The 15372-nt window shown below is 46.1% G+C and overlaps 1 protein-coding gene across 5 annotated transcripts in view; it reads left to right on the forward strand.

Moving 5' to 3' along the window:
* stimate (STIM activating enhance) overlaps positions 1–15372 on the forward strand; it is a 91704-nt gene that overhangs the window by 60033 nt on the left and 16299 nt on the right. For all 5 annotated transcript variants that reach the window (XM_086002197.1, XM_086002200.1, XM_086002201.1 and 2 more), the window contains exons 5-7: positions 1246–1358; positions 11276–11353; positions 11997–12146. In XM_086002197.1, the coding sequence (XP_085858323.1) occupies positions 1246–1358; positions 11276–11353; positions 11997–12146 (341 nt within the window). The remainder of the gene's footprint in view (positions 1–1245; positions 1359–11275; positions 11354–11996; positions 12147–15372) is intronic.

Here is a 15372-nt window from a genome sequence, read left to right on the forward strand (position 1 = left end):
ACTCCTTGTTGAACCAGGGTTGGTCCCCTGACTTGATGGTAATGATAGAGTGAGGGATGTGCAGGGCCATGAGGTTACAGATTGTGGTGGAATACAATTTTACTGTTGCTGATGGCCCACAGCACCTCATGGATGCCCAGTTTTGAGCTGCTAGATCTGTTCTGAATCTATCCCATTTAGCACGGTAGTAGTGCCACACAACACGATGGAGGGTGTCCTCAGTGTGAAGATGGGACTCCATCTCCACAATGACTGTGCAGTGGTCACTGCTACCAATCCTGTCATGCACAGATGCATCTGCAACACGTAGATTGGTGAGGACGAGGTCAAGTAGGTTTTTCCCTCGTGTTGGTTCTCTCACCACCTGTCGCAGGCCCAGACTGGCAGCTATGTCCTTCAGGACTCGGCCAGCTCGGTCAGTAGTGGTGCTACCGAGCCACTGTTGATAGAAATTGAAGTCCCCCACCCAGAGTACATTCTGTGCCCTTGCTACCCTCAGTGCTTCTTCCAAGTGGTGTTCAACATGGAGGAGTACTGATTCATCACCTAAAGCCATGAGACTTCATGGGGTCCGGAATCAATGTTGAGGACTGCCAGGACCACTCCTTCCTGACTGTATACCACTGTGCCGCCACGCCTGGTGGGTCTGTCCTGCCGGTGGGACAGGACATACCCAGGGATGGTGATGGAGGAGTTTGGGACATTGGCTGAAAGGTATGATTCTGTGAGTATGACTATGTCAGGCTGTTGCTTGACTCGTCTGTGGGACAGCTCTCCCAATTTTGGCACAACTTTGCAGGGTCGACTGGGCTGGGTGTTCCATAGCCGGTGCCGAGGTCGTTGCCGGGTGGTCCATCCAGTTTCATTCTTCTTGTGTTTCGTAGCGGTTTGTTGCAACTGAGTGACTTGCTAGGCCATTTCAGCGGGCAGTTAAGAGTCAACCACATTGCTGTGGGTCTGGGGTCAGGTAAGGACAGCAGATTGCCTTCCCTAAAGGACATTAGTGAACCATATGGGTTTTTATGACGATCCGATAGTTTCATGGTTACCATTACTGATACTAGCTTTTTATTCCAAATTTATTTAATTAACTGAATTTAAATTCCCCAGCTGCCGTGATGGGATTTAAACTCGCGTCACTGGATCATTCGTCCAGGCCTCTCGATTATTAGCCCAGTGACGTTACCACTATGCTACCGTTCCCATAAGGTTGCCGCACCAGTAATTCCATAATGTTAATTGCAGGAGACCCACTGGAGTGCAGCGCCTGGGTTGGACAGTGTGCACTTTACCTGCTGATTATGATGTTGGAGAAGACTGTGGTGATTATAGTGCTGCTCTTGCCTCAGTGGAAGAAGGTTTGTATTCTTTGTCTTCTCCAAATCCGACTCAAATTCACATCATATGTGTATTTCTGAACTCTTCATTTAACTCTTTCATATTTCAAATATTACACCAACTTTAATAAGAACATAAGAATTAGGAGCAGGAGTCGGCCATACTCCCCTCGAGCCTGCTCCGCCATTCAATAAGATCATGGCTGATCTTCGACTTCAACTCCACCTTCCCGCCTGATCCCCCATATCCGTTGATTCCCCTAGAGTCCGAAAAATCTATCGAACTCAGCCTTGAACATACTCCACGGCTGAGCATCCACGGCCCTCTGGGGTAGAGAATTCCAAAGATTCACAACCCTCTGAGTAAAGAAATTCCTCCTCATCTCAGTCTTAAAAGACCGATCCCTTATCCTGACCCTTTGGGAACACCACTGTCTACCATCCTCCAGTCTGAAAAACAGCCATTTACCACAACTCGCTGTTTTCTGTCCTTAAGCCAATTCCTTAGCCAAGATGCCACTGACCCACCTATTCCATGAGCCTCAATTTTGTTAACCAGCCTTCTATCTGGTACTTTGTCAAACGCCTTCCGAAAATCCATGTAGACAACATCCATTACATTCCCTTCATCAATCCTCTCTGTTACTTCATCCAGAAATTCCTATATGCTAATTCAGTGTTTCTTGTACTAGGACTCCTAAATCTCTCTGAACACCAACATTTAAATAGTTTCTCACCATTTAAAAAATATTCTGTTTTCCTACTTAGCAAAGTAAATAACCTCACTTTTCCCCACATTATACTCCATCTGCCACCTTATTGTCACTCACTTAAACTGTCTATATCCCTTTGCAGGCTCTTTGTGTTCTCGCAGCTTACTTTCCCTCCTAGTTTTGTATGGTCAGTGAACTTAGATGAAGGGACGGAGTGTAATGTATCCAAGTCATTAATATACAGGAAACTGGTTTATCCGGAGGTTGTATGTCCGGAAACCTCGATCTACCGGCAGAAATCAGGAGTCGTTTTGTTAGGTTTTTTTTCTTCTCGTGGCTTTTTTTTTTCAACAGTCAGGCTCTGCAAAGTCTCTGTAGCTTAGCAACAGCTTCAGAGACGCTTCTAAGGTACGGCCGACTGTTTAGAAGCTGTTGCTAAGCAACAGTGTTTGTTGCCAGATATGGAGCTGCAAATCTCCATATGCTTCAACATTAACGCTGGTATGTCCGGCAGTTTTGATAGATCGGCAACAGCTCGGTCCCGTCGGTGCCAGATATAACAAAGTTTCCTGTAGATTGTAAATAGCTGAGGCCCAAGCACTGATCCTTGCAGTATCCCACTAGTTACAGCCTGCCAACCGGAAAATGAACCGTTTATCCCTACTCTCTATCTTCTGTCCATTAACCAATCCTCTATCCTGCTAATACATTACCTCCAACCCCATGAGCCCTTATCTTACGTAGCAACCTTTTATGTGGTACCTTATCAAATGCCTTTTGGAAAACCAAATATACTACATCCACTGGTTCCCCTTTATCAACTTGCACTGATATCTACACAAGCACTTCCTTTCTCTTTGTCCTCTAGCTTTCTCCCCATCTCAGAAATATATTGGCCCTGGCCAGGGAATCAAATCAAATCAACTTTTATTGTCATTGTTAGTGCACAAGTGCAGTACAACGAAATGTAGGCTTGCGGCTCCTGAGAGTGTACATTTGGATTAAGACATTTAAACATTCAACATACATATGGCTTGTAGTATATTAACATAACATAACCACAATAAAGTGCATTGGCAGATGTGCAGGCTTTAGAGTTTGTTTGTGGAGTTCAGTAGGATGACAGCCCTGGGAAAGAAGCTTTTCCTAAATCTGGTCGTACGGGTGCGAATGCATCTGTAACGTCTCCCAGATGGCAGGAGGGCGAACAGACTGTGGCTGGGGTGGGTAGGGTCTTTGATGATGGACCGTGACCTCCGTAGACAGCGTTTCTGGTATATGTGCTCTATGGTCGGTAGCCGGGTGCCGGTAATGCATTGGGCAGTTTTGACTACCCGCTGCAGGGCTTTCCGGTCATAGTAGCTACAGCTGCCATACCATACTGTGATATAGTTTGTCAGGATGCTCTCTATAGTGCAGCGGTAAAAGTTAGAGAGGATCAGGGGTGACAGGTTACATCCCTTCAGCCTCCTTAGGAAATATAGGCGCTGCTGGGCCTTCTTCACCAGAGAGGAGGTATTGAGGGACCAGGAGAGGTCTTCCGTGATGTGGACTCCGAGGAACTTAAAGCTGTCCACCCTTTCCACCACAGCCCCATTGATGTGGATGGGGGTGTGACTTCCGCCTTTAGACTTCCTGAAGTCCACAATGATTTCTTTGGTTTTCTTGATGTTAAGGACCAGGTTGTTATCGGCGCACCACTTCATGAGATGCTGGACCTCCTCCCTGTAGGCTGACTCATCGTTGTTGGTGATCTGGCCTACTACCGTGGTGTCATCCGCAAACTTGATGATGGTGTTAGAACCATGAACAGCCACACAGTCGTGGGTGAAGAGGGAGTAGAGGAGGGGGCTCAGCACACATCCTTGTGGGGCCCCCGTGTTCAGGGTCTGGGGGGGGAGGTGTGGTTACCTAATTTGACAGACTGGGGTCTGTTTGTTAGGAAGTCCAGGGTCCAGTTGCAGAGGGAAGTGTTCAGGCCAAGAGTTTGGAGTTTGGTGGCCAGCTTGTTGGGGACGATAGTGTTGAATGCTGAGCTGTAGTCTATGAACAGCATTCTGATGTAGGTCTCCTTACCATCTAGGTGATTCAGTGCCGAGTGTAGAGCAGTTGTGATTGCATCCTCCGTTAATCTGTTTGCACCATAGGCAAACTGGTGTTCTCTAGATACTGGCAGTCACAGTAGCCAAATTGTCAGCTGTGGCTCCGTGGGTAGCACATTCACCTCTGAGTCAGAAGGTTGTGGGTTCCAAGTCCCACTCCAGGGACTTGAGCACATACATCAAGGCTGACACTCCAGTGCAGTACTGAGGGAGAGCTGCACTGTCGGAGGGGCAGTACTGAAACATAGAAACATAGAGATAGGAGCAGGAGTAGGCCATTCGGCCCCTCGAGCCTGCTCCGCCATTCAATGCGATCATGGCTGATCATCCAAATTCAGTACCCTGTCCCTGCTTGCTCCCCATATCCCTTGATCCTCTTAGCCTTAAGAAATATATATAGCTCCTTCTTGAATATATTTAATGAATTAGCCTCAACTGCCTTCTGTGGCAGAGAATTCCACAGGTTCACCGCTCTCTGGGTGAAGAAATTCTTCCTCATCTCAATCCTAAATGGCTTACCCCTTATCCTCAGACTGTGACCCCTGGTTCTGGACTCCCCCTAATCGGGAACAGCCTTCCTGCATCTAGTCTGCTTAGTCCTGTTAGAATTTTATAAGTTTCAATGAGATCCCTTCTCATTCTTCTAAACTCTAGCGAATATAAGCCTAATCGACCCAATCTCTCCTCATACGTGATTCCTGCCATCCCAGGTATCAGTCTGGTGAATCTTTGCTGCACTCCCTCCGTGGCAAGAACATCCTTCCTCAGATAAGGCGACCAAAACTGCACACAATACTCGAGGTGTAGTCTCACCAAGGCCCTGTACAACTGCAGCAAGACATCCTTGCTCCTGTACTCGAATCCTCTCGCTATGATGGCCAGCATACCATTTGCCTTCTTAACCGCCTACTGCACCTGCATGCTTACCTTCAGCGACTGGTGCACAAGGACACCCAGGTCTCGTTGCACTTCCCCTTCTCCCAATCTATTGCCGTTCAGGTAATAATCTGCCTTCCTGTTTTTGCCACCAAAGTGGATAACCTCGCATTTATCCACATTATACTGCATTTGCCATGCATCTGCCCAACCTGTCCAAATCGTACTGGGGTTTCTCTGCATCCTCCTCACAGCACACACGCCCACCCAGCTTTGTGTCATCTGCAAACTTGGAGATATTCTATCTAGTTCCCTCGTCTAGATCATTAATATATATTGTGAATAACTGGAGTCCAAGCACCGTACCTGCGGTAACCCACTAGTCACTGCCTGCCCCTCGGGATAAAGACCCGTTTATTCCAACTCTTTGCTTCCTGTCTGCCAACCAGTTTTCTATCCAAGTCAGTACCTTACCCCCAATCCCTTGTGCTTTAACTTTACATGCTAATCTCTTATGCGGGACCTTATCGAAAGCCTTCTGAAAGTCCAAATACACCACATCCACTGGTTCTCCCTTATCTATTCTACCAGTTACATCCTCAAAAAATTCCAGTAGATTAGCCAAGCATGACTTACCTTTTGTAAATCCATGTTGACTTTGTCCAATCCTGTCACTGTTTTTCAAGTGCTCTGCTATTACATCTGTTATAATGGACTCTAGCATTTTCCCCACTACTGATGTCAGGCTTACCGGTCTATAATTCCCCATTTTTTCTCTCCCACCTTTTTTAAATAGTGGGGTTACATTAGCTACCCTCCAATCCATGGGAACTGTTCCAGAGTCTATAGAATTTTGGAAGATGACCTGCAATGCATCTATTTCTTGGGCCACTTCCTTAAGTACCCTAGGATGTAGATTATCAGGCCCTGGGGATTTATTGGCCTTCAATCCCGTCAATTTCCCTAACGCCATTTCCCTATAAATACTGATTTCATTCAGTTCCTCCCTCTCATTAGACCCTATGTTCCCCAACATCTCTGGGAGTTTATTTGTGTCCTCCTTTGTGAAGACAGAACCAAAGTATGTATTTAATTGGTCTGCCATGTCTTTGTTCCCCATTATAAATTCCTCTGATTCTGACTGCAAGCGACCTATGCTTGACTTCACCAATCTTTTTCTCTTCACATATCTATAGAAGCTTTTGCAGTCAGTTTTTATGTTCCCAGCTAGCTTACTCTCATACTCTATTTTCCCCCTCTTAATTAATCCCTTTGTCCTCATTTGCTGAATCCTAAACTGCTCCCAATCCTCAGGTTTGATGCTTTTTCTGGCCAATTTGTATGTCCTCCCCTTGGATCTTATGCTATCCCTAATTTCCCTTGTTAGCCAATGTTGAGTCACTTTTTTGTTTTATTTTTATGCCAAACCGGGATGAACAAATTCTGTAGTTCATCCATGCGATCTTTAAATGTTTGCCATTGCCTATTCACCGTCAACCCTTTAAGTAACATTCCCCAATCCATCCTAGCCAACTCGCGCCTCATACCATCGTAGTTTCCTTTATTTAAATTCAGTACCCAAGTCTCTGAATCAACTACTTCACTCTCCATCTTAATGAAGAATTCTATCACATTATGATCACTCCTCCCCAAGGGCCCTCACACAACAAAATTGCTAATTAATCCTTTCTCATTACATAATACCCAGTCTAAGATGGCCTGATCTCTAGTTGGTTCCTCAACATATTGGTCCAGGAAACCATCCCGTATACACTCTAGGAATTCCTCTTCCACAGTATTGTTACTAATTTGGTTAGACCAATCTATATGTAGATTAAAGTCACCCATGATAACTGCTGTGCCCTTATTGCACGCTTCTCTAATTTCCCATTTAATGCCATCCCGAACCTCAGCATTACTGTTTGGGGGTCTGTATACAACTCCCACTAACGATTACTGAGGGAGTGCTGCACTGTCAGAGGTGCTGTCTTTCGGATGAGACGTTAAACCAAGGCCCCGTCTGCGCTCTCAGGTGGACGTAAAAGATCCCATGGCACTATTTCAAAGAAGAGCAGGGAAGTTATCCCTAGTGTCTTGGCCAATATTTATCCCTCAACCAACATAAGGGGAGACTGGATAGACACTTGAGGGAAATAAACTTGCAGGGCTACGGGGATAGAGCGGGGGAATGGGACTGACTGGATTGCTCTACAGAGAGCCGGCACGGACTCGATGGGCCGAATGGTCTCCTTCTGTGCCGTTTTGACTCTATAACAAAAGAACAGATTATCTGGTCATTATCACATTGCGGTTTGTGGGAGCTTGCTGTGTGCAAATTGGCTGCCGTGTTTCCTACATTACAACAGTGACTACACTTCAAAAGTACTTCATTGGGTGTAAAGCGCTTTCAGATGTCCAGTGGTTGTGAAAGGTGCTATATAAATGTAAGTCTTTCTTTCTATTGCTGATAGGTTTATAAACTGGAATTTATGGTAAATATATCAGTGTGCGCTTCAGTTTAATCTGGATTACTGCATTCCGCAGAGTTATGATGCTGAAATATAGTCTTCATATTGATATTTTCCCCATTTAAAAAAAATTTCCCCTTATTTCTTTTGAAACTAGTAACTGATGCTGGGGTACGGTACTGCCGGTTGCTGGGTATCGCCGGTCGCTGGCAGTCCTTATGGTTGGTGAATGTCTGTCTGTGGGCTATTTAGTCATCGAGAGCATCACATTGACCTGGATCCTGTCTACACTGATATCGACACAAGCACTTTTTGTCCTCCAGCTCTTTCCCCATCTGTCGGGAATATATTGGCCCTGGCCAGGGAATGTTCTCTAGATTCTAGAAAAAAATTCTCCTCAACTCCCCTCTAATCCCTCTACCAATTACTTTAAATCTATGCCCCTGGTTATTGACGACCTCATAAAAGGAATAGGTATTTCCTATCCACACTATCTAGGCTCCTCATAATTTTATACACCTCAATTAAATCTCCCCTCGGCCTCCTCTGTTCCAAAGAAAACAACCCCAGCCTATCCAATCTTTCTCATCGCTAAAATTCTCCAGTCCTGGCAACATCCTCGTAAATCTCCTCTGCGCCCCCTCTAGTGCAGCTACATCTTTCCTGTAATGTGGTGACCAGACTGTACATAGTACTCCAGCTGTGGCCTAACTAGTGTTTAAAACAGTTCTAGCATAACCTCCCTGCTCTTTTATTCTATGACTCAGCTAATAAAGGCAAGTATCCCGTATGCCTTCTTAACCACCTTATCTACCTGTCCTGTTACTTTCAGGGATCTGTGGACATGCACTCCAAGGTCCCTCTGTTCCTCTACACCTCTGTGTCCTAACATTTATTGTGTATTCCCTTGCCTTGTTAGCCCTGCCCAAATGCATTACCTCTCACTTCTCCGGATTGAATTCCATTTGCCACTGTTCTGCCCACCTGACCAGTCAGTCCATTGATATCTTCCTGCAGTCTACAGCTTTCTTCCTCACCATCAACCACACGGCCAATTTTTGTATCATCTGTAGACTTCTTAATCACGCCCCCTACATTTAAGTCTAAATCATTGATATATACCACGAAAAGCAAGGGACCTGGTACTGAGCCCTGCGGAACCCCATTGGAAGCAGCCTTCCGGTCACAAAAACACCCGTCGACTATTACCCTTTGTTTCCTGTCACTGAGCCAATTTTGGATCTAACTTGCCACTTTGCCTTGGATCCCATCGGCTTTTACTTTTCTGACCAGTCTGCCATGTGGGACCTTGTCAAAAACCTTGCTAAAATCCACAGACTACATCAAAAGTGCTACCCTACTCATCCCTCCTTGTTGCCTCCTCAAAAAATTCAATCAAGTTAGTCAGACACGACCGTCCCTTAACAAATCCAAAATAAAAACAGAAATGCTGAAAAATACTCAGCAGGTCAGGCAGCATCTTTGGAGAGAGAACCAGAGTTAATGTTTCAGGTCGATAACTTTTCATCAGAACTGGAAAAAGGTTATAAGCAAGTACTGAGGCAGAGAAATGGGGAGGAGAGGAAAGAACAAAAGGGGGAAGGTCTGTGATAGGCTGGACGGCAGGAGAGATTGAAGGACAAAAAGGGATGATGGTGCGAGGCAAAAGGAGAGGTAATGGGACAAGTAAAGAAACAAAAGATGAGTCTAGACTTTAGGGGAGGTGTAGAAACATAGAAGAATAGAAGCAGGAGTCGGCCATTCGGCCCTTTGAGCCTGCTCCACCATTCAATATGATCATGGCTGATCCTCCATCTCAATACCATATTCCCGCTCTCTCCCCATACCCCTTGATACCTTTTGTGTTTAGATGGGAATAATCAATAGCTGCCGTCTGGGGAAAAAAATGGGGGCAGAGGTCATGATCTGAAATTGTTGAACTCAGCGTTGAGTCCGGAAAGCTGCAAAGTGCCTAATCAAAAGATGAGTGGCTGTTCCTCAAGCTTAGGCGGGGGGGGGGGGTGTCCAGAACCAGGGGTCACAGGCTAAAGATAAGGGGTAAGCCATTTAGGACAGAGATGAGGAGGAATTTCTTCACCCAGAGAGTGGTGAACCTGTGGAATTCTCTACCACAGAAGGCAGTTGAGGCCAATTCATTAAATATATTCAAGAAGGAGTTGGATATATTTCTTAAGGCTAAAGGGATCAAGGGATATGGGGAGAAGGCAGGGACAGGGTACTGAGTTTGGATGATCAGCCATGACCTCATTAAATGGTGGAGCAGGCTCGAGGGGCCGAATGGCCTACTCCTCCTATCTTCTATGTTAACGTTGAGCTTCGAGTGGGAGTTGATGGAGAATTAAAGTGACAGGCGACCAGAGCTCAGGGTCACGCTTGTGGACTGAACGGAGGTTTTCCGCCAAGCGTTTACCCAATCTGCGTTTGGTCTCCCCAATGTAGAGGGGACAGCATCGTGAGCAGTGAATACAGTATATTAAATTGAAAGAAGTACAAGTAAATCATTGTCTCACCTGGAAGGAGTATTTGGGGCCCTGGACGGTGGGAAGGGAAAAGGTAAAAGGCAGATGTTGTATATCCTGTGCTTGCATGGGAAGGGAACGGGGTGTTGGGGGTGATTGAGGGGTGGGCCAGGGTGTCGGGAAGAGAACAGTCCCTTCGGAATGCTGAAAGAGGAGAGGAGGGGAAGATGTGTTTGGTGGTGGGATCATGCTAGCGGTGGCGGAAATGGCGGAGGATGATCCGTTGAATGTGGAGGCTGGTGGGGTGGAAGGTGAGGACAAGGGGAACCCTGTCGTGGTTCTGGGAGGAAGGGGCAGGGGTGAGAGCAGAAGTGCGGGAAATTGAACGGACACGGTTGAGGGCCGTGTCAACCACGGTGGAGGAGAATCCTTGGTTGAGGAAAAAGGAAGACACGCCAGAAGCACTGGATGGAAGGTGGCATTGTCAGAACAGATGCGACGGAGTCGGAGAATCAGGGAGCATGGACTTACAGGAAGCTGGGTGGGAGGAAGTCTAGTCAAGGTAGCTGTGGGAGTCAGTCGGCTTATAGTGGATATTGGTCGATAGCCTATTCTCAAAAATGGAGACAGAGAAGTCGAGGAAGGGAGAGTCAGAGATGGACCGTGTGAAGGCAAGGGAAAGGTGGAAATTGGAAGCAAAGTTGATGAAATTTTCCAGTTTGGGGCGAGAGCAGGAAATGGCACCAATTTACCGGAAAAAGAGGTGAGGGAGGGAACCTGAAGTTGGACAAACAATGTTCCACACATCCTACAAAAAAGCAAGCACAGCTGGGACCCATACGGGTTACCATAGCAACACCTTTTATTTGGAAGAAGTGAGAGGAGTCAAAGGAGAAATTTTGCTTTTGTAATCAAATATCCAGTTCAGGGCTAGGGCAGGGGGGAACCTTGGGGGACGTTTGGCCTGGAGGGCTAGGGGGAGGAGAGGGAAGCAGCAGAGGCAGCTGAACAGATGGTCTCAATCTTAGTGACAAAGAAGTCCTTGAGCTCTTTGCACTTGTTGGAGGGGGCAGGGGAGAGGAGGAGAGGGGCTTAAGAAGACAGTTTATAGTGAAGAGAAGCTGGGGGTTATCTTTGCATTCCAGTTTTTACAAGTTGCATTCAATTGTACATGGGTGCTGTGGAAGGAGATTGTGGGTGGGCTAGTCAGTGACATGGGCAGTGGAAGGAGAAGGCTTGCTTGGTTGGTTGACCTTTTATCATTTGTGCGCTCTGAATGATTTTTCTGATTGTTTACAGGTGGCCCTGCTCAATCCAATCCAGAACCCACAGTTGGAGCTGGCGATTGTAATGCTTATAGTCCCTTTTTTTGTCAATGTAAGTACCCCTTACAGACTGAGCTTTACTGGAAGGTTTGAACCTGAACTGAGCAATGCAGTGATTTTACCGTTTCTGGTAATGACAGTTCTGACGTAGAGGTTGGCTGTGGGTTTGATCATAGAATCATAGACATTTCTTCTTCTTAGGCAGTCCCTCGGAACCGAGGATGACTTGCTTCCACATTAAAAATGAGCTTGCAGGTGACTGATTAGTCAAATGTGGGACCTACAGTCTCTGTCACAGGTGGGGCAGACGGTGGTTGAAGGGGCGGGTGGGTGGGGTGCTTGTGTTGACGTGCGCTTCTTGCGCTGCCTGCAATTGGCTTCCGCTTGCTCCCAAGGAGGGCATTCGGCACATCATCGCAAGCTTCATATAATATTGGGAATGTTGTTCATACATTTTAAAAGCTGAAACATTTGGTTTCTGGAAAATACTCTGTTAATGATTTTATATTTAACAGCTTGAGCTCACGGAACTTTGAGTGTTCGTGGTTGGGCACAAAGGGCGCTTTTTATTTTGACGATGTAGATGTGATGTTTGAACTGTGGCGAATGCCATCTGTGTTTGTAATCAGACATGACTCTGTTCTATCGATAAATCCTTTACTCAGGTGCCTGTTTTGCTTTTGCATTCCTCACAGGCATTAATGTTTTGGGTGGTAGATAATTTTCTAATGAGAAAAGGCAAAACTAAAGCTAAACTGGAAGGAGAAGGCGGGGAAGACGACACTAGAAGCAGCAACAAGGTCAGATACAGAAGAGCAGCATCGCATGAGGAGTCTGAGTCTGAGGTAAGCGCTGGTCTCCAATTTCACTCACTAGATCTCTGCATGACTGTGGGATTTGTAGGTTCCATATTCACTGCTTTCTTCCTCTTGCATGCAGCGAGAGCAAGTAAGTGAATGTTTAGAATCATAGAATGATACCGCACAGAAGGAGGCCATTCGGCCCATCGTGCCTGTGCTACCTCTTTGAAAGAGCTCTCCAATTAGTCCACTCTTTCCCCATAGCCCTGCAAATTTCTTCCCTTCAAGTAGTTATTTATTCCTTTTTGTAACTTACTATTGAAACTGCTTCAACCACCCTCTCAGGCAGTGCATTCCAGAGCATAATAAAATGTGGGTAGGAATATCCTTGCGTTAAAACTCAGGCCTTTGGAATAGTAGCACTTTTCTCTGTAGGTTTACCATTAAACAGCATTTCCTACGTGAGTCAGGAATTAAAAACAGAAAATGCTGGAAATACTCAGCAGGTCAGGCAGCATCTGTGGAGCGAGAACCAGAGTTAATGTTTCAGGTCGATGACCTTTTATCAGGAGAACACAGACTGGTGAAATGGGCAAATGCTTGGCAGATGAAATTTAATGCAGAGCTTGGAGACAGTTGAGTGAATTGCAAACGGAGTGGGAGCTGATAATTTGTTGATGGTAGGAATTCGGTGGAGAGGAGGAAGGTGGTTTCTCACATCCAACTCAAAAGAAGGAGTGGAGCCGCAGAATCTGAGGATTCTAAGATAGTATTTAGGTTAAGTATCTAGATATCTAATATTTAGGTTCTTTGTGTTTAGTGACCATGGTTCTTGTTAAGCTTAAGTAAATCATTAATCTTTGGTTAGTTCACTTTGAGGAGCAAATAGAAAAATAGCAGTGTAGTTTAGACCTAGTTAACAGCAATTATATAAATCACCTTGTATCTAAGGGTTTTATTTAAGTTTCTGGTTAGAATGGAGGGACAGCTACGACCCATAGCCTGCAGTTCCTTCGCCATGTGGGAACTTCAGGACGCTTCATGAGTCCCGGAGGCCCATGTTTGCAGGAAGTGCTTCCAGCTGCTCAAACTCACGCTGAGGGTTTCTGAGCTTGAGGGGCAACTGGATTCACTGCAAGGCATACGGGTGGCTGAGTGTGTCCTGGATCGCAGGTTCCAAGAGCTGGTCACCACACGGCCAGATAGAGTTCCAAATAGCAAGTGGGTGGCCATCCGGAAGTGTAGGAAGAGGCAGACAGTGCAGGAATCCTTCGGGAGTGTGGCACTCTCAAACCGATATTCACCGGTGAGGGTGACAACACCTCGAAGGAGGGCAGTCCCTAGCCTGACACTGAGGCAAGGACTGCATAGAACATAAGCAGGAGCAGGCCATACGACTCCTCAAGCCTGCTCCACCATTCAATAAGATCATGGCTGATCTTCGACCTCAACTCCACTTTCCTGCCCGATCCCCATATCCCTTGATTCTCCTAGAGTCCAAACATCTCTCGCTCTCAGCCTTGAATAAACTGATGGGGGTACAGCAAAGTGTAGGAATGCAGTCGTAATAGGGGATTCGATAGTCGGGGGGACAGACAGGCAGTTCTGCTACCGTCGACGTGAGACTTCTATGGTATGTTGCCTCCCTGGTGCCACGGAGAGGGTGCAGAACATTCTGCGGGGGGAAGGGGAGCAGCAAGAAATCGTGGTCCATGTTGGAACCAATGACATAGGGAGGAAGAGGGTTGAGGTCCTGCAGTCAGAGTTTTAAGGAGCTAGGGAGGAAGTTAAAAAGCAGAACTTCAAAGATGGTAATCTTTAGATTACTCCCACTACTACGTGCTACTTAGAGTAGAAATAGGAGGATATAGCAGGTTAATGCGTGGAGGGCTTCAGATTCATGGGACATTGGGACCAGTTCTGTGGCAGGAGGGACCTATTCAAGATGGACGGGTTGCACCTGAACAGAGCTGGGACTAATATCCTCATGGGCAGATTACTAGTGCTGTGGGAGTGGTATTAAACTCATTCGGCAGGGGGTTGGGCACCAGGATGTAGTATTAAAAAGTAGAAACCAGGTGCACAGAGGGCTGGGAGAGATGGTTAGAGTTAGAAATTATACACAATTAGGTGAGGTCATAGAAAATACAAAGAGGTCTTAGTTGGGTTTGGAGTTCATGTGTGTAAATGCACAGTGTGGTTAATAAGGGTGGTGAGCTGCTGGCGTAAATAGCCACGTGGGAATATGATGTTGTGGTGATAACTGAGACCTGGCTTACAAAAGTGGTGGATTGGATGCTTAATATTCCTGGGTACAAGGTATTCGGGAAAGATGGGAAGGAAAAAAAAGGAGGGGTAGCAGTTTTGATTAAGGAAAATATTAGTGCTGGAAAGAGAGACTGTCTTTGAGGGTTCAAAGACAGAATCTATTTGGTTGGAGTTGAGAAACAATAAAGGAGCTATTTCACTACTTGATGTATTTTATAGGCCACCAAATAGTGGGAAGGAGAAAGGAGAGCAAATTTGCAGAGAAATTACTGAGAGGTGCATGAACTATAGAGTATGGGGCAGAGAGGGGGAGGAATTTCTGAAGTGTGTTCAGGAGAACTTTCTTGATCAGTATGTGTCCTGCCTGATGCGCCATCAATTACTCAAAAGACTGAAGTTGAGCGAGTAACAATCAGGCTTTTATTAACTAAAGAATGAAGGTCTTGTCTCGAGTGGTCGACCCGTCCAGAATACTAAGGGACTGGGAGGTAGTCACTTATATACCTGGAATAGTGGGAGGAGTCAGCCGAGGCATGTCCAGACCTGTACCTAGTGGAATACACATACAGACACAGACAGGTATGACAGTGGTTTACCACACTGCCCAACGAGGAAGGAGGCATTGCTGGATCTAGTCCTGGGGAATGAAGTCAGTCAAGTGGAGAATGTCACAGTGGGGGACAATGTTCCCTCTAATTTTTTTTGTACTGAGCGGGCCACGAACGGGGAGGGTTTAAACTAAATGGCAGGGGGTTGGGAACCTGTGCAGGGAGACAGAGGAAAGGGATGCAAGGATAGAAACAAAAGACAGGAAGGAGAAAAGCAAAAGTGGAAGGCAGAGAAATCAAGGGTGTAAATCAAACAGGGCCACAGTAAATAATTCTAAAAGGGCTAAGAGTGTTAAAAAATCAAGCCTGAAGGCTATGTGTCTTAATGCGAGGAGCATTCGTAATAAGGTGGATGAATTAGCTGTGCAAATAGATGTAAACGGATCTGATATAAT

This window comes from Somniosus microcephalus, chromosome 11, assembly GCF_052327205.1.
Source record: "Somniosus microcephalus isolate GS21.2 chromosome 11, FLI_Smic_1.0, whole genome shotgun sequence".
Classification (NCBI taxonomy): domain Eukaryota; kingdom Metazoa; phylum Chordata; class Chondrichthyes; order Squaliformes; family Somniosidae; genus Somniosus; species Somniosus microcephalus.